Consider the following 20020-nt stretch of genomic DNA (forward strand, 5'->3'; position numbering starts at 1 on the left):
TTTATCATTACAGATCGCATTTCAAAAGAGTCCAGCAAGGTTTTTGAAGATGTCCTTGAGAGTTTCTATTCAATTGACTGCATTAAATCACAGTTTGAAGCATGGCGTTCAAAATATTACATGTCCTACAAGGATGCCTACATCGGCCTTTGTTTACCAAAATTGTTCAACCCTCTTATCAGACTGCAGCTCCTCACTTGGACTCCTCTTGATGTAGGTGGCCTCTACCACTGTTTGAGGGTAATATAACCTGATTCCTGGGGGAGGTAGGGCATAGTGTATAATTAATTAAGGCAAACTGTACCTGGGATCTTTTTTTTAATTTTTTGTCCTTTTCCCAAGAGCTTTGTGATTTCAATTTATATATAATTTCATTCTTAGCTAAAATGATATATAGTAACATTGAGTTATAAGCATGAATAGTAGGAAGCTGGCCTTTGATCCTGAGGGAGCTTAGAACCTAATAGGAAAGCACAGTGGGGCAAGTGTGAAATGAGGACTTCACTGTTAGTGGTGATGAAGAGAGAGAAATAAAATAATAAATGTGGAGATGGAATCAGGAGAGACTGATATCTAGTATATAAGAGAGAAGACCAGGATTGACTATTTCATACCTAGTGGTAATGTTTAGGATTGTTTTTTTAAAAGATTTATTTTTTTAATTATGTGTAAATGTGTGTTTGAGTGTAGGTTTGTGCACATGAGTGCAGTGCCCACATAGGCCAGAAGAGTGCATTGAATCTCCTGGGGTTGAAGTCATAGTGTTTTGTTTCTTTTGTCCAGTGTTTGTGGATAGCCAACAACGAAATCTAGTTCCTATTACTCTTAATATGGTTGAGGGAAGAAGTAGCCACTATTTTAAATATTTGGGTAACTTTTTAAATATGTTTTAGGCAAAATGTCGTGACTTTGAGAATATGCTGTGGTTTGAATCTTTGCTGTTTTATGGGTGTGAAGAACGAGAACAAGAAAAAGATGATGTAGATGTTGCACTGCTCCCTACCATTGTGGAAAAGGTGATTCTTCCTAAACTAACAGGTAAATATGTCTTACAAGCTGAACATTCAGCTTATTGGTTTTCTCAAATGTGTTTCTGAGTGTTTAATCCATAGACTATCTTCTCACAGACATTACATGATACATGGTGGATAGCACCTGCCCCAGTGATGCTGAAGGGTAGAAACTTGAAAGGGGTGGGCCTAGAGTTGGCAGTAATTGATCAGCAGATGAGTTTCAAAGACTCCAGAGATTGCTTTATGCCAAGCTAGGTAGCTATTTGGGGGAACTAGGGAGCATATGCATGTCTGGGAAACAACTTTCTTCATTTCCTCAAAAGATTAGGAATAATTGATACAAGAACCTATTTTAAAATTAAAAAAAAAATTGAACTTGGATATATTAGATGCCTAAAGAACATCTTTTGGGATTCGGGGACATTCTCCCATCTTTGTAATAAGAAGTCTTGCCCGCTCTCTGCCTCTCTGCCCCTCAGGGTCCCTAATTAATTGGACCAAGGAGAATTCAGGCATGGCGGTGCACTTGGTCATCCCAGTAGTTGGGGATGGGGGCTGGTACCGCAGCAAGAAGACTCAAGACAGGTTTGAGGCCATCAGGGTCTCACTGAAGCTTCTGTTACAGAGGGAGCAAAAATTAAGAATTGGCATTTATAATTAAAGGACTATTTGACATTAGATTTAAGTAAGCTGCAATTTCTATAGTTTAACATCTTTTTTTCTTAATAGTGATAGCTGAAAATATGTGGGACCCTTTTTCTACAACACAGACTTCAAGAATGGTTGGAATTACACTAAAATTAATAAATGGATATCCTTCAGTGGTCAATGCAGAAAATAAAAATACACAGGTAATTTAATTCCTATGTTTGGGCAGTTTTTGTTTTCTTTTGAAAATGAGCCAAAGTTGGAGAGAATGAACGGATATTTTAATCCAGCCAGGGACCTGATTCTTCCAATAGGGCAATCTGGGCCATTAAAGAAGGTATTTTCAGTTTAGAAATCTATCTGAAAGAAGATGCTATTCGTCTATTATTGTACTGTGTCCTGCTAATACACCCCACTTCCAATTGTACTAGTCATGTCCCATTAAAAATTATTTCGTGGGAGAAAGTATAAACTTATTAAATAAATGACTTAAATTTAAATAGCATATTTAAAAGCAGCTAGATTTTTCTTTTTTTTTTTTTTTTAATGGTTAACATCCAAACTTCTGTTTGCTGCTCTCCTTCAATAGACACCTGTATGAGCTGGCAGGAAAGCACTCATGATCATTTTTGAATTTACACTGACCTCATTTTGAACATGTTTCATATTAAATCTTTATGCTATAGACTTGGGGTTGAAAGATTTGTAAATGGCTTTATTGATTAGTAATTCTTGAGGGGTCACCTAATACACTTGCATTAAAATGATTTAACATCACTCAAATGTATGATTTACTTTTAATTCTTTAGGTATACCTTAAAGCACTTCTATTGAGGATGAGAAGAACTTTAGATGATGACGTGTTCATGCCTTTATACCCTAGAAAGTAAGCAATTCCTAAGAACATTAAGCATAATCTCCATTCTCTTTGAGAGAACCTAAATTCTAAGAAAAATCAAGATAGCTTGGAATATAAACTTCCCTATGTAGTATAAAATAACCCCACAGAGACTGGGAAAATTGTTCTTTTTAGCAGGTAAGGCAACTATAGCTTTTGGTCTCCCACAGTATCTCCAAGCTCTTTGTTTTTGTCTTTTTGTTGTTGTTGTTGCTGTTTTCTGAGAGAGAGGGTCTTACATTATGTAACCCAGGCTGGCATGAAATAGTCTATCCTCTTGCCTCACCTTCCTGAATACTGGGATTACTCTGCCCAGCTTTCTGTTAATGTGTTATTTTTCCAGAATATAATTATTTAAACATTCTTCCTTCTCACTGCAGTCTCTCCATTTTTTCTCTCTCTCTCTCTCGCTCTCTGCTGGTCTGTTTCTCGGTCTCCCTTTCTCTTTTTTTTCTTTCTCTCTCTTTGACTCTCTCCCCTCTCCTCCCTCCTCTCTCCTTTCTGTTTCTGACTTTTCCTCTCTTTCCCCTCGTTTCCCCTGTCCTCCCCTTGACTCTGTGTTGATTCTGGCATGCACACCAGGTAGACACTCCACCACTGAGCCACCCCCCAACTCCATACTTTTTTTTTTTTTTACTTCTTTGACTTGTAGAAATTTTTGTTAATGAAAATTATGTGACAGTAAATATAAAATATTTGATCATGGTTTCTTTCTCTTTTTTTCTCAGTGTTTTAGAAAATAAAAATTGTGGGCCTTACTTGTTTTTCCAGCGGCAGTTTTGGTCTTCGGTCAAGGTACACATCTGTAGGCCATCTAAAACCATTCAGATTTTGACTTTATATGTTATGTTTTGGAAAGTATTTTTATTTTGTATGAATTCTGAAGCTTCTATCTATGTATATATACAAAAACTTAATCTTAAAACCTAATACTATTCCAAAAGTTTGTTCAGTTTGGAATTCTCACAGAGGAAAATGAATTCTGAGTTTCAAAGTAAGGCCTGTGCAGCCCAACAAACTGCCTGACTTAGCCACTTCTAATTTATTCAGCAAGTAGAACACCAGGTGCTCTCCTATGTCTTAACAGTCCAGCACAATTGACAGAGCAGACAGATCATCAGAGATGTGATAAGTGACAAAGGGGAAAGCTCAAGGGAGTCAGGAGATGAGATGGGAGACTAGCTAGTTTCAAGAGGAGCGCCTCTTCCTCTGCCAGGAAGTGATACTTGGGCCTCAGATAAACAAGAGCAGACATGATGAGAGATACTGAAAAATAGTAGAGGATGGCTAGAGTTAGGGAAGCAGTAGAGAAGCTCTAGTAGGGTCATGTGAAAACTGTTTTCATCTTAAGGCTATAGGAAGCCATTAGATTCCCTGTCCATTTCTCTTCAAATAATTTACATATCCCTTAGAGCATCGTTCTCAGAGTTCTGATCTAATACAGTTGTCAACACTTTTACAAGTGTAAATAAAGGATATACAACCCTTCCTGTGTCACCCCAGAATTCCCCTTTGTAGTTTTAGCTCACTCCTGATTCCCCTTTGTAGTTTTAGCTCACTCCTGGCTACCTCCCCACCTGTTTATGTTTTATGGTTTTCTTTGTAATAATGTTTTATCAATGGAATTACACAGTAGGGAGCCTTTGGAGCCTGGCTCTTCTCACTTGAGTGTTTGATTCATTTGGATTATGTGTTACCAGTAGTTTGCTGCTTTTTCCTGCTTCATTCGTCATAAGCTGAATAGGCAGTTTGAGCTTTCGTTATTTTTTATTTTATGTGTGTGAGTGTATTGCCTGCATGTATGTAAGTGTATCTGTGTTGTGCAATGCCTGTGGAAGTCAGAAGAGGGTGTTGGATTCCCTGGAACTAGAATTAGGGATGGTTGTTAGCCGCTAGAACCTGGGTCCTATGCAAGAGCAGCTAGTCCTTTTAACTACTGAGCTGTCTCTCCAGCACCTATTTAAAAATTTTTTTTATGTGTATGATGCCTACATGTGTGCAAGTGTACCACGTATGTACAATGTCTGAGGAAGCTAGAAGAGGATGTTGGATCCCCTGGAGCTGGCAGTTGTTAGCGACCACGTGGGTGCTGCAGACAACCTGTGTCGTCTGCAAGAGCAACCAGTGCTCTTAACCACTGAGCCATCTCTCCAGCCCCTTGTTATTCTTACTGATTTGTGTTTTATCCATTTCCTAATTATTGGAAATTTGGATTGTTTCCAGTTTGGAGAAATTATGAATAAAACTGCTATAAGTGTTTTCTGCATGTATGTTTTTATTGCACTTGTTTAAAAAGACGAGGTGAAGCTGTTTTCCAAAGTGGCTGTGCTGTTTGCATCTTCACCAGCAGCATAAGAAGGTTCCAGTTACCCCTTACCATTTTCCATATTGTCAGTTGTGTTGAACCTGATTGCGTGTGGTCATTTGCCTTCTGTGTTTGTTCTGGAGAGACGTATCCCTTTTGCTTATATTTTAAATTGGCTGTTTTCTTGCTGAGCTTAGAGTTCTATATTCTGGAGAGACTGTAGATGATTTGCAAAGAGCTTTTGTCTGGTTTGTCTTTTCATTTTAATTGTTTACTAAGTATTCTATGTGCAGAAGTTCTTGTGAGTTTTGTTTTTGTTTTTGTTTTTGCTGCTGCTGTTTTTGAGATAGGGTTGCATGTATCCCAGGCTAACTTCAGACTGCTTTGTGGCCAAGGGTGACCTTGAATTTCTAATCCTCCTACCTGCATATCCTGGAATTACTGGTGTATACTGCCACTCCCAGTTTGTGCTGTACTGGGGATTGAACCCAGGGCCTTATGCTAATACTAGGCAAGCACTCTACCACTGAGCCACATTCTTAGCCTCAGAAGTTCTTAATTTTGATGAAATCCAAGTTGCTTAGGGAGCCATACTTCGAAATCTGTTAATAGACCATAAAATCTTCCTCCTGTCCCTTGAAGTTTTGCAGCTTTAGGTTTTACATTAGTTCTCTAATCTGTTTGAATTTTACCATAGGAATGAAGCCTGGATTAAGGTTTGTTTCAGCACCATTTGTTGCAAAGACAATCCTTTCTCCATTGAATGCTTTATAGCTTTGTTGAAAATTTGTTGACTAGATCCATGAGGGTCATGGATGTGTGTTTAGCACAGAATGAACATAAAATTGCTATTTTAAAGAGTACTTTGTGTGCTATATGGAGCTAATTGGTTAAAGGATTTTGAGAATGGTGATGAAGAAAATTGGGAACTAGTTTTTGTTGTATATTGAGTATATGCCACGCACCCTTTGTATTGATCCCTCAGAATGACTCTGTGAAGTAGACACTTTCTCTAATTTCCTTGGGTAGGTCAGAGAGGCACAGACTGGCTGCAGTGCCATTCCATTGGTAATGATAGAGAACGAAATCGTTCAGGCTGGTCCCCCTCTTGAGTAGCTCTTAACTGGGCTGCCACAAGAGAATTAATTCTAAATACCCTAAAACCTCCATTTCATGTAATGAATTTTCCTCCAGAAAGGTACTTAGCTATGAATTAGTAAAATCAAGCAGAGAACTCAAGTTCACATGCTCATCACTGGAGGACTGTAGGATGCAGAAAGAGATGAGAATGGCTGAGATTTGTGGGATATCAGGGAGTTAAAGAAAAGGACTGTCCGATTACTTGAAGGCCAAGAATCACCTATGGCACTTCTGGCCTAAGTAGTTAGTTGGTTATCTAGTGTTACCATTTACTAAAGTGAGAAAGGAGTGGGAACTCGAAATGGTTATAGCAGGGTGGGATGGGGCTTCCATTTTATACTAGTTTTCATTCTGTGTATCTTGAACTTGAACAGCTTGAGCTGTTTAGGGGATGTAACTCGGTTCAGACTTGTGAGATTTGTTAGCCATGCCCTGTTATAGTCAGAAAAAAGATACAGCCAATCTTTCTAAGAGGGTCATTGTAATAACTGAGGGATGATTTAAAACTTACCTTAGATTGACGTTAACTTGAGAATACTTTTTGCGTTGATGGGAAATGTTCTGTGTGTATGCTGATCAATGTGCAGCCACTAGCTGTGCTTGTTCACATTTAGCTAGTTAAAATTTAAAGTTAATCCCTCATTCTTGGAAATAGTCACTTTTAAAGTGTTTATTAATACATTGGCAGAGCATGCTTCCTCTCTTTTAAACTGGTGCTTTACTGTGTAATATTCTTTGTACTTATTTTAATAGCTTTAGCTTGACAATGCTACTTATTCTTTTTATTCTTTCTAGCTGTTGGGAAATTTTCTTCAGTGGTATGGCATTTTCTCAAATAAAACACTTCAGGAATTATCAATAGATGGTTTGTTAAATCGATACATCCTCATGGCCTTTCAGAATTCAGAATATGGAGATGACAGCATCAAAAAAGCCCAAAATGTGAGTTGGTTAGCATATATTGTAGTCAAAGTGATTTAAGTTTTCTTTGTTTGAAGAAGAATATGAGAATTTTCTAAACCTCCCTTTGATAATTGTATTTGCTTTCAGTATACCTACCCAGATAGTCCCAAATGCACATCACTTCTTTTTTAAATTTTTTTAGACAGGGTCTCCCTGTAGCCCCAGCTGGCCTGGAACTAGCTAGGTCGACCAGGCTGGCCTTGATCTCACAGAGATCTGCCTATCTCTGCTTCCTGAGTGCTGGGCCTAAAGGCATGTGCCACCATACCTGGCTCACCTTTTTTTTTTTTTTTAACATGAAAATATACACATGATCTTTCAAAAGGCCAGGAAGTGATACTTGAAAGTATACCTGTCTGATTTTGTGAATATTTGTATAGACACCGACTATTTTGGAACTAATTTTTTTCATAGTGGAATGTTATTTTGAGTAACTGAGAATAACTGCTTTTTTCCTCATTCAACTTTAATATTGGCTGGCTTTTCACTGATAGTTATGGATTATATAATGTGATAATTTAAAAATATCTATATTTAACAAGCATAAAATGAATAAGAATTTAAGTAGCAGTGTAAAGTTTTTTTTTCCCCAGAACCACCATCAAAATAAATCTACACTATGCCCTACAGCCCCACATATATTTGTGTATATTTTCTACAAGCCTGAATGTTACTCTACATGAATAAAATATAGCCATTAATATTAGGGCTGACCTATTCCTGTTACCTGATCCTTAGTATCCCATCTGAATGCATATTTTGTCAGTTATGTCAAAAATCCTTCACTGGCAAAAGAAATGCACAGATTATGCATTTCATTTCATCAGAAGCCTTAGGTGGGGCTAGTGGCACTTAAATCCCAGCACTGGGAGGCAGGGGTAGGTAGATCACTGAGTTAGAGGCCAGTCAGAGCAGCATAGGAAGCCCTTTCTTTAAAAACAAAAAACCAAGCCTCTTCAGCCTCCTTTAATCTAATAGAGTGCTTCTGACACTTTCGAAGATGATAGGCCAGTTACTTTGTAGTGCATTCAGTTTGGGTTTGTCTGATAATGCCAGTTTGGGTTTGTCTGATAATGCTCTTGATTCATTTCAAGTTCTGCATCTTTTGCAGAGATTGTTCTGTGTTCTCTGTATGAGGAATCCCTAAAAGTAAACTTCTGCAATTTTATGTCTCCTCATTTTAAGAGTGTTTTCTTTCTGGAATGAGATGGTTTGGCTCCTTTTGTGCCTGCTCTGTTCCAGCCTTGGTACAGGTCATTGCCCTAGTAACCCCTGGGTTCTTGTAATGGTGAGCCTTCTTTATCTATCTAGATTCTGTATCCATATTAGACTGTCCTCCCAGGAGGGAAGCAGCCTTGTTCTTGTTAGGTCTTGAATGGCAGGATGTTACAATAGATACCATGTTGTCTGTGCTGAGGCTTTTGCTGAGGGCTCTGCCTCTGCTGTAAATATTCTCTTAACGTTATTTTGGGCCTGCTGGGCTCCTGCCATATTCAGGAAAGGGAGAGGCTAATTCCATATCTATACATATGTTTTTACAAGAACTTGATTTACTTAAGTCATGTTGGAAAACGGAAAAAAATGAAGCAATTGGTTATCAATTTCAAGTCTCTAAATACTTGACAGTATCAGAGCTATTATAATAAAGAAATTGGTATATTGGCACAGTAAATGTAAAACATCAGTTTAAAAAATGCACTCCATATAGTAAACTATAGTAAGTCATAATCATTATCTGGACTTTACTTTTTGACATTTCCATTTATTCTGTTCTAACAATTCTATTTTGCATCTTCTACATAGGTAATAAATTGTTTCCCCAAACAGTGGTTTGTGAATCTGAAAGGAGAAAGAACTATTTCTCAGTTAGAAAATTTTTGCCGATATCTTGTACATTTAGCAGATACAATTTACAGAAATAGCATTGGGTGCTCTGATGTGGAAAAAAGAAATGCAAGGTAAGGTTTTTTTTAAACAGAATAATCTAGACTTGTCAGATTTAATATTATTAAATAAGTAGTCATTTTAATTTGACTTGTTAATTTTAAAATTTATTCTTTGACAATTTCATTACATTATATATTATATATAAGCTATACTGTGTATTTACTGTTACAAACCTACAAAAATATGCATAATTTTTGTTTGTGCCCGTTTTGTGTTTTCAGTATGTTAAATCTGTCAAGGAAAAGAGTTAGGGTAAGGACCAGCCCCAGGGCAGTGAATAAACTTGGTTTTTTGGTGTGTCTCCTATGTTAAGAATTAAGTAGATTTGCAGAATGCAGTGAGCTTTGGTCTTTTGAGGTTTCCGTATATGTATGTAAACCCTGAGAAAAATGTCCATTTAGATCTAGAGTGTATTGAAGGTGTCTCTCAGTTTTAGAGCCTTCATGTTCCAGGTTGAGGGTTTTGTTTTGTTGTTTTGTTTTAAATTTACATCATGGACCAAAAGCCACCTCATGATTATTTTGGGACAACTTATATTTAATTTTCATAAAAAATTAACTAGGAGCTGGGCATGGTGACACAGGTCTGTAATCCCAGCTAGTTAGAAAAGTGAGGTAGGAGTATCTTAAGTTCAAGGTCTACCTCATCTCACTTCAGAGTGAGCTTATGGCCAGCCTGAGCCATCTTAGTCACAAAATAAAAAGGTTTGGGAATGTATCAGTGATAGAATACTTGCCTAGCATATGGGACGCCCTGGCTCTAATCACACCAGAACTGCATAAGGAAAAATTGCTAGGACAGAATGAGCAAAGGAGTATCTTTCTGTGGACAGTAATTCCATTTGGTAATAAACATTTATTATAAAAGTATGTAATAATAACTATTTGAAGTAATTTTCTTTTTAAACTTCTGATTGCCTATTTTTTCCTGTCAGTATTGCTTAAGTCTCAGCATAAGTGTACACATGTAAGAACTGTTTTGTGTTCTCATTCCGAGTTCTCAGAAAAAGAACCTTATTCCCCTAAGAGAAAGTTTTCTTTTGCAATAAAATTAAAAGCAGAGAAGATGGTAAAACTTTTTAATGGCAAATTCTTAGCAGAAGATATTGATTTACGTTTTTTGTTGTTGTTGTTAAACTTTGGTTTCCATATAGCAGCAGCAGCACAACCCGGGAGCATGTTAGACATGCACTCCCATGTTCCCTGTACTGAATTCAAACTCTGGAATGGGCAGGTTATCTGTGTTACACACCCTTTAGGAAATTCTGGTGTTGCTACAATTTCAGAGTTCTTCAAAATGAGATAGAGTGACTTCTAGCAGTGATTCGGAGAGCCAGATTATGCTTTGTTAAGTGAACTTGAGAGGAGTAGACATTTCAAGAGTTTTGTGTTTCAACTGTACTCCAAAAGGGCTGGGTTTCTGGTTGGGGAAGGAAAGGGAGACAGGACTTAGAGGAGTCTGAGAGCATACCGCTTTCTTTTTATAGATATTAATGAATATCTTACCTGAGTGAAATGTTTTTTCTGTTTTAGAAGTGAATTACCTGTTTCTGGGCCAGACATTTAAACATGTTTCATTTTATATGAATAAAAATTAAATTAAAATTTTTTTTCATTAATTTTGTTGTGGGAGCATTGTGTCAAGAGGGCAGTTTTCAGGAGGTGGTTCTTTCCTTCTACCATGTCGAATCTGGAGAGCTATTCAGCTGGTTAGGCTTGGTGGCAAGCACCTGAGCACACAGCCATCTCTGTGGCCCTGCAGATATTTTTAAACGTGTGGTGGTTTTGCATGTCTTTGTTTACCATATTAAAAGTATGTGCAGAATCTCTTCAGGTAGTCACAGAGTCAAGATCAGATTTGTGTCTTAAATGTACTAATGAGATGTTGCTGCATTTTTCTCTTTTAGGGAGAACATAAAACAGATAGTAAGACTTCTTGCAAGTGTTGGAGCTTTGGATCATGCTGTGTCTGTTGCAAGTGACCACAACGTGAAAGAGTTTAAATCTTTGATTGAAGGAAAATAGAACCATGAGACTAAAAAGCCTCTTTGCTTTAGTACCATTCCCAGTGTGTAAATTTTGTATATATGTAAAGTTTCTTAAACTGTAAGATACTAATTCTTGTTTTAATACAAAAACATATACTGTGTCCTTAAATGTGATTTCTTCAGAATGAAAGGAATTCAGATTATTTGTAGGAGTCTATGACTGTTTTCCTTCCTGCCTGTCATATTTTGTTTACAGAAGTATTTTGTATGGTCATTAAATTAACCCTCTCATTTAACTGTCCTCTATAAATGATGTTGTGCAGTGTAAATTGTGTAATTATGCATATATATATTTATATCACCATGGATTTTCACACCGGAAATTTGCAGTGTTTTTCTACAGAGGAAGCCTTTTAACAGCAGAAAATTATCCAGTAGCAAATTGTCTTAGGGAAATACTATACTGTTGCAACAAAAGGGCTGGCAAGTGACTATAAATGTTCATCCCCTTTTGGTTAGTGTTGCTGTCACTGTAGCTGTGCTGCCTTAAAATGAGGGCTGAGTTATGATCTTAGTCATTGAGTGAATGTCGAACTTTCTTCTTCAAGTCAGCATTATAGGCAAATGTGGGTTAATGTGAACTCTTAAGTAATATATGCAGTATAGTTTGAGGTGGAACATTAGTTTAGTTTTTAATAATAAGCCTACAAGCTAACTGCATGGTTTAGGCCAACTGTCCTTTCCCATTCATGATTTTACTTCCTGATCAGCTTATAGTTATATGAATTTTGGTAGTCTGTCATAATCCCACATATGTGAGTTATATATGCAATAAAGAAACGCCTTGCTGATTAGCCACACCTAAGCAGTTTACTATCCATGGTCTTCTATAATGTTTATACCACATTGTAAATATTCAGAGAAACTTGTTTTAAAGTTTATGCTTTCTGACTCTGTGATTTTCAAAAGATGAACTTTTTGGAAATTAAGGATTATTGTTTGATATTATATATGTAATTAAGCTTTAGCCAAGCATTAAATTAATTTTTAAATACGTCCTTTGTTGTATTTACTGGTGACTAATTTGAGAGCATTTTAAATGATTCATATAGTGAGACTGTTAGTACTCTTGGGCAAGGCAAATACTATTTAGGACAGTGTCATGCCCTCATTCTCCATCAGTTCTATCTGTATTGTAGGAACATGGCTTAGCTCCACATAATCATTATTTTTGTTATATCTTAATGGCCTCCTAAAGTGGAGTTAAACTTCAGAACACTCATTCTCAACTTCAATGGAATAAAACACAAAAATGTTTGTGCCTTCAACTGTGTTTCCAAACTCATTAGATTAATTGCTCTTCCTATATCTGTTTTTAATAACATAATAAACTAAGATTTTTTTTATCCTATGAAATCTACCAAACTTCAGTTTTAGGAATGGGTTTGAACACTATCCTAGGACTTGTGATACAAAGTGGATTTAGCATATTACTGTGTATTCAAAAAGTGGTTTTGGTATCTCCAGAAAATTTGTATTCTGAAAATGACTAAAGAACATTATTTCTCAGGAAGGGAGTAGCTATGATAGTGTCACAGATGAGCTGAGCAATTTAAAACATGTAAGCACTAAGCGCTGCAGGCCAGAGACTGCAAGTGTCAGTAGGACCATGCACCCTGAGAAGGATCTGGGCACAATTCCCACCTCTTCAGTTTCTAGCGGCTGCTGATATTCCCTGGCTTGTGGTCACGTTGCTCCAATCTGCCATCTGTCTAATTTCTAATCATTCTGTCTAATCATTGTGTCTGATTTTCCTCTGCCGCCTCCGAAAGGATACCTGTGATTTCATGTAGATCCTACCTGGAACGCCAAAACAGTCTCAAGGTTCTTAATCCAGTCATTCTTTGCAGGCTTGAAGTATTAGGATCATTTCTGGAGGGGGTTTTAAGTCAATCTACCATAAAGACACTTTAAACTTCAGTGAGAATTGTGTAATTATTTTCAGATGCTCTAACAAAGCATAAATAGGAAAGGGACAAGAAAAAAAATTTTTAAGGCTACTAGTAATGTTTTTCAAATCCTGTTTATTTCGTGACAACCTATTTTGAAAGGATTTGGAAAAGCTATGACAAAACTGAGTCCTGCAACCTTCCAGTTTAATGTGAAGAAAGCAGTAGCAATTGCAACCCAGAAGTTTGGCCTTCCACTTCCTTAGTTCAAAAAGAAAGACTAAGAACATTTGCTTCAGAGAGCCTGGTGCCCATGATTCCCACCCCAAGAAGGGGACCTGGCAATGATGTAGTAGGCTCAGTGATTTTTAAGGTAGAAAGTGATGGGTTGTAAGCAAGTTGTTTTTCCGCCCCCCGATTGAGCTCTACTGGCAGTGATTTCAGCTGTCACTAAAAGAAATTCTTAGGGTTGGGGATGTAGCTCAGGTGGTAGAGTGTTTGCCTGGGCATGCAGGAAGCTTCCCTAGGGGTTCAGGGCCCATCACCACATCAACCAAATGCCAGCCTGAGCTTCATGAGTTTGTCTCAAAAACCAGAAAGGCAATGCAATCCAGTAACCCTCCTTCCTGAAGCCTTTTCATTATTGATGGTGCATATAAAACAAAAAACACTAAAAAACAAAATAACAAAAAACAAACAAACAAAAAAAAAAAAACCCTCTTCTCACCAAAGGTTTTTCTATCAAGTATCTCTTCCTGTGCTGGATAGTTTTAGTTGTCAACTTGACAGTCCTGAGTTGAGGGAGCCTCAACTGGGGAATTGACTCCATTGAACTGGACTGTGACCATGTCTGTGAGGCATTTCTTGATTGTTGAGTGATGTGGGAGGGCCAAGGGCCCAGTCCACTGGCAGTGCGCTCCCCCTTTTCCTCCCCAAGTTTGTATTGATCATTGTGTTTTGTCACAACTGAAAACAAGAACACATCCCTAATTGAAATGGATGCTCTTTGAAAGCAAAGTGACTAACCACAATCCAGTAGATTGTAATTAATTTTAAGGTTACTGTGAGTAACCACAACAAAAAGCAAGTCTTTTAAGGAGACTAAAGAATTTCTAGGACCGGAACGACATCCAAGTGTTAATTCTCCTTGACTTGGAGGTGGCCTCTCTTATGTACGAAATTTGTCTTAGTATTTGGAAACCGGAGTGGATTTGGCTTCTCTAAAATGGAGAAATGTTAAGTCACATGACAGTCTGGAAGGGGAAATGATTTTGTGTAACTCATCAAATTTAAATTGCGCTTCTCCTGAAAAAAAAAGTGGGGGAAGAGGTTACAAAAAACAAAGCGGAAATTTTGAGTGATGGGTATTTCAGGCTTTCGATTCCTTTCTAAAGCCCTGTGGCTTCAACTTCCTTCGGTCTTTAAGCCCCTGGAATGAAAACAATAGTTCTTTGGAACACAAATCATACCCAGGCGTGATTATGTTGAGAGATGGTGCTATGGAAGGCTTTGATGCCGTTCATACAAAATTCCGTGGCTGGCAAAAGCTGTACATCACTGAATGACAGCCATGTTTTTAACTGCCTGGAGCTCTTGGTTGGCGATTTCTCACTGCACCGTGTACAGTGGCGCGCTCTTCACAGCTCTGAGCTGCAGGAACACGAGAACTGCCGGGGCGTGTGCAAGGCAGGCCTCGTGAGACACCATGGACAGCTCTCCCAGTCGGCCCGGAGGAGGCGGCAGGGGGTGGTCCCGACGCCCGGCTAGGGCACGAATCAACACCCGGCCCCCACCGCTCGTCCCCGGAGTCCCTCCCTGGAGTCGCGGAAGGGCTGGCGAGCTCCGAGAGCCCACTCGAGGAGGCCGGATCCCTCTCTCCCCGCCACCCGAGCGGCGCACAGCGCAGCGTCGCGGAGGGAGGTCGCGACGGCTACTGACCACCGCAGCCGGTAGGCGACAGAGAAACCCAGCGGCCCCGAGTGGGCGGAAGTAGCTCCGCCCCTTCACCTCGAGGGGCGGACCTTCCGCCCCCGGCGGAGGCGCAATGCGGAAGAGATGGGTCTTTTGGAGCGGAAGTGACGCTTCTGGTGGCTTTGGCGGCGGCGGCAGCGGCAGCGGGAGGAGGAGGAGGAGGAGCCGCAGGAAGAGGTGAGGCAGCGGGAGTGAGCGGGGGAGGGGGGGGTGGGGAGCGGCCAGAACATCGGCGGCCGCAGGGTGCGCCGACGCTTCCTGAGCAGTGGCCGCCGCCGCAGCCTGGACGCGAGCGGTGAGGAGCAGCCGCGGCCGGGTGGTCTATGGGCGCGCGGGCAGCGGAACTGAGAGGAGACCCCGGGCGGCTCCGGTGACAGCGGCTGTCACTCTGCGGGCGGGAAAGAAACCCAGTCCGCCCAGGCATCTCTTCTGGGGCATAATGGAGGCGTCGGGCTGCCCGGCGCCTGGGTTCCCCCGGGAAGGAGCCGCCTCCCCCGGCTGCCCGGCCCCAGTGAGCCGCGTGGACCCCTGGGTCGCGACGGCCGGCGCTGGGCGGGCGGCGGCGGTCACCTGTGCGGCTTCCCTGCCCTTCGCCGCCCTGGGGAGCCTGCGGTGGCGGCTAATCCTTGCCCTCCCGGCCCCTAAGGAGCTTTGCACCAGCCCGGGTTCCCTTCCCTTCACCTCCACGCCTTTCCTGCAGAGGGAGTCCGATCAGCTCTAAGTTTCCACAGTCCCCTTCTAACGTGATGACAAATATGTGAAGCAGGAAGCGGATAAACAACCCCGACGGAAAATAAGGCTCGGAATTCTTCCTGTGATTAAACGTGAATGAAATGGGAAACTCATCATAACCAAACCAGGACTTGGAGTGTGTGAAAACCCTGCCTTGAGAATCGCTCGCTTTCCCTTTTGCGTTTCAGTAAAATTTAGTGACGACTTATCTTTTGGAATAAATCACTCTCCCCAGCTTCCTTTTTCTCCACCCCCACCCCCACCAAAACTTGGCAGGGAGGGACCCTGGATGTCTTGCAGTGCTTGCAGCAGAAGGAAGCCTCAGCTTCATTGCCTTGGCTTGGTTTTCACAGGGCCGCTTCTGAAGAAAGGAGAATGGCGTTCAGCAAAGGATTTCGGATCTACCACAAACTGGACCCGCCACCTTTCAGCCTCATAGTGGAAACCAGGCATAAGGAGGAATGTCTCATGTTCGAGTCTGGGGCTGTGGCTGTGCTCTGTAAGTCATGTGTTCTAACCCAACTGATCACGGTCTCTTGGTTTGGTTTGTAACTCAAGATTCAGCAGTTTAAAAAAAAGATTGTTGACAGCCTTCTGACTAAATGTCATCTGGCAGATGATGCTTTTTAAAAATTTTAACCAAATCTTTATTTTCCTGGAAACTCTGTTAGATTTTTGTTGGGGGTGCAGGACAGATTTTGTTGACATGATTATGTTTTTCTTCTATCTTTTTCTCAAATGTCATTGCTGTTTATGTGTTATTACAGTAACCTAAAGATAGCTAATTTTACTGTAATGCACAAAATTTTTGTAGGTCACTTATAGTAGTAGTGATATTATCATTTTCTGTATACCTTATGTTTAACCCTCACATTCTCCCCTTTCCTTTTATCATTATTATTTTGCATCTGTGCATACATGCGTGCCTGTGCATGTGACACTGGGAGGTCAAATCCAGGGCTTCAGTCATACTAGGCAAGCACTCTTCCACTTACCTACTTCTCCAGCCTAAGTCTTTATATTTCATTAAGACAGTGCAAGCAGCTTCTAAAATCTCACGTGAGATATGTGATTGATTTCATATTATTTCTAAATGATTTTGGTTTTAAAGAAAGGAGTACATATTGAACCACAATGAAAACAATGGAGTTTTGGTTATATGGTTATATGAAAATAATAAAGTTTGGGTTATATGGTTATATGAAAATAAAAAGACTAATTTGAACATTAGACTTCATTCTTTTAAAAAAAAAAAGTGGGGTTTTTTTGTTTGTTTTTATATTTAGTTATTTGTGTGTGAGCAGAGGCACATGTGGAGGTCAGATGAGAACTTGTGGGAGGGGGTTCTCTCCTTCCATCATATAGGTTCCAGCGATAGAACTCAGGTTTTCAGGCTTGGCAGTAAGTGCCTTTACCCAATGAGTCATGTTGCTGGCCCTGCATCTCCAGCCCTCTTTGTTATATTTTTGCTCAGCTTATTGATCATATTTTTATAGATTAAAAATAATGCTTGGGTTGGGAAGATGGCTTAGTGGGTAAAGGGCTTGCCATGCAAGAAAGAAGACTTGATCTCAGGACCCACATGAAAGCCTGGCTTGGCATTACATGCCTGTAATCCCAGTGCTGAGGAAGCAAGAGACTGTAGGGCCCTGAGGCTTGCTAGACATCTAGTCTAGCCAAATTGGTGAGCTCCAAGTTCTATCAGAGACTGTCTTAAAAACTAAGGTGGAGCCGGGCGTGGTGGCGCATGCCTTTTTTCGCAGCACTTGGGAGGCAGAGGCAGGCGGATCTCTGTGAGTTCAAGGCCAGCCTGGTCTACATAGTGAGTTCCAGGGCAGCTGGGGCTACAGAGACTTTTTCTCAAAAAAGACCAAAGGGGGGGTGGGGCGAATAAGGTGGAGAGCTATTGAGGAAGATGCCCAATATCAACACTTCTGGCTTCTGTGCACGCGCACACAAACAGACACAAATGTTGGAAAGACATTCTTACCAATATAAACCTTAAATATTTCAAAGATTAAACACTCTCTAGATTCAATAAGTAGACAGCATAAGATCCTAACCTTTGCATACAAAATATTAATATTGGTTAAAGTATAACTTGATTAAAATAGTAAAATTTTATCCTGATGGAGAAAATGGTAGTGACATAATGGAAAATCTTAAGCACAGAACAAAGTACAAGATATATGCTTATTTTTGGTACATGTATTAACGTGTTTTGAAGGAGAGGCAAGGGGCTAAGAAAAGGTGTAATATTCAGTATGAACTTAATTGCTCCAAATTGGTTCTTATATTTTAATATCCTGAAAAATACCTCACTCTAGTGTTAATCCACATAGCATATGTTTTCATACTACAAATGTAGTTCTTATACTAAGGACTATTGAAATAAAAACAGGCATAGACAGGTTTGGTTTAGTAATGTAAAATGTTTCTCAGTGGCCTATGTTTTGGTTGACGTTACCTAATTTATTAATGCTGTCTAAATTCCAATATTAAATGTATTACTCATAATCATAAGTCATTCTATCACTATTTACCTATAGTTTTTAGGATTATTACTATACTTTATTCCAAGGTTAGGAAACCTAAGAATTCTCATACTTCTAAAACCTCCAGCTGCTATCTTTTTATGCCAAATAATGGTTTTAAAAAGGCTCCAAAACTTCCATTTTGGCATTAGTATTTATTTTGGGGAGGAAGAATATTAATATTTTCTTAAGATTTATTTATTTATTTGTAGTGGTAGGGACTAAACCTATGTCTTCCTGCATACTAGGCAAACAATCATCACCAAGCTAGGTTCCCAGCTCTTAACTGTTTCTTAATTCTATTTGTCTTTATTAGATTTAAACTGTTTAAGTAATTCTCTCAGGACAAAAAAAGTTTGAATATTGCTTCTCTCTGTAAAACTAACATATTGGATATACTCTCCTGATCATGTTATCTTTCCTACTATAAACTTTACAGGAACACTGAACAAATGCTTAAATTTAACTTTTCATTATTACATAAAAATGTAAAAATTGCACAAAAATTGCACAAGTGACTATACCACATGATGTTTCAACATGAGTATACATTATATAATCTTTAAACGAGGTCATTTATTTCCTGAACATTTATCATTTATAGTGAAAATGCAAAATCCTTTATTCTAACTTCTCAAAATATACAGAACATTATTAACTGTGGGTACTTTACAGTGCAATAGTAAAACATTAATATTTAAAAGCTAACCTTTTAGATAATTTGGCTTATGACATCAATTAGATGCTAGGTATTTTGATGCGCATCTGTAATCCTAGCACTCAAAAGACTAAAGCAGAAGTATCATGAATTTGCAGCTATCCTGGGCTACATACCGATATCTGTCACACAAAAAAGTAATTTGACATTTGATTTAGAGTGATAACAAGGTATATGTTGTTCTGTATAATGTTTGATTTTTAAAAACAAACCTTGAGAATTTTTAAATGGCTGTTGCATTCAAGAGGCTATTTGGAAGGTCTGGATGTGTTCTTTTTACCTTCCGTGTTCCCAGCCCTATGATCATTACATCCTGCATATCAGTCTACAAGAAAAATCCTTTAAAGTTATGTTATATAATATATATTAAGTCAAAGTATAACCCTGTTTTTGTAAAATTTTGTTTTTATTGTATGTATATATGTTTTGCCTACATGTATGCATGCAAAGCCTGTGGAGGCCAGAAGAGGGCGTCAGATCTCCTGGAGCCAGAGTTACAGCCAGCTGTTAGCTATCATGTGGGTGCTGGGATCCAAACCTGGGCCCTCTGCAAGAGCAGCCAGTGCTGCTCTTAACCACTGAGCCATGTCTCCAGACTCGAACTGGATAAAATTCAAGCTTCTCAGCCTGCTTAGCAAGGTCTTCCATAATTTTGCTCCACTCTTTCCAGTGATGATTTCCTTAAGGAGACTGGTGTCTCTTCAGTGTTCCCAAAATACCATGAATTCTTCAGTCTTCATAATGTTCCTTGGTAGTCTTTCTCCAAAACCACATTTGCTTTTTCTACCTTTGTGATCTAAGCCTGCTGGTCCTATGCAAGTCTTCCATCATGAGAATATGTGCTACCCAGTACAGCTTGCCCTTGCTCTCCTGCCCTTTCATTTCTGTGCAACTTACTGTACTCCACCAGATGAACACCTTTTATGTGTAGTTTTGTCATTCTTGTGTGCAGGGTTTTTTCTTAAAATAGATGGTGAAAAGAAGTCTAGCAAGAGTTGATTTTCATAGGCCAGGCATAGTGGCATTTGCCTTTAATCTCAGGTGAGTTCAAGGCCAGCCTGATATACAAAGAGAGTTTGAAGCCAGCCAGGGCTACACAGTGAGACATGTCTCAAAAAAAGAAAAAAGAAAAGCAAAGGAAAAAAGAGTTAACCGTCTCTAGTTACCTTCGGTTTAAAGAGTAAAGTTTCAAAAATTAGACATTTCAGACAACTC

At 39.3% G+C, this 20020-nt stretch overlaps 2 protein-coding genes across 2 annotated transcripts in view; both read left to right on the forward strand.

The window, feature by feature from the left end:
• Window positions 1-11955, forward strand: part of Paxbp1 (PAX3 and PAX7 binding protein 1) — a 33957-nt gene extending 22002 nt beyond the window's left edge. Inside the window, exons 11-18 of the mRNA XM_008835975.2 lie at window positions 14-213; window positions 894-1038; window positions 1743-1864; window positions 2471-2547; window positions 3288-3354; window positions 6800-6946; window positions 8771-8925; window positions 10821-11955. Coding sequence (XP_008834197.1) covers window positions 14-213; window positions 894-1038; window positions 1743-1864; window positions 2471-2547; window positions 3288-3354; window positions 6800-6946; window positions 8771-8925; window positions 10821-10938 — 1031 coding nt within the window. The 3' untranslated portion in view covers window positions 10939-11955. The remainder of the gene's footprint in view (window positions 1-13; window positions 214-893; window positions 1039-1742; window positions 1865-2470; window positions 2548-3287; window positions 3355-6799; window positions 6947-8770; window positions 8926-10820) is intronic.
• A 2775-nt stretch (window positions 11956-14730) lies between these two features.
• Synj1 (synaptojanin 1) overlaps window positions 14731-20020 on the forward strand; it is a gene marked incomplete in the record, with an annotated part of 93504 nt that continues 88214 nt past the window's right edge. The window contains 2 exon segments of the mRNA XM_017798902.2: window positions 14731-14998; window positions 15907-16052. Coding sequence (XP_017654391.1) covers window positions 14895-14998; window positions 15907-16052 — 250 coding nt within the window.

The sequence above is a fragment of the Nannospalax galili genome, unplaced genomic scaffold, assembly GCF_000622305.1.
Source record: "Nannospalax galili isolate Female #2095 unplaced genomic scaffold, S.galili_v1.0 scaffold136, whole genome shotgun sequence".
NCBI classification, from domain to species: domain Eukaryota; kingdom Metazoa; phylum Chordata; class Mammalia; order Rodentia; family Spalacidae; genus Nannospalax; species Nannospalax galili.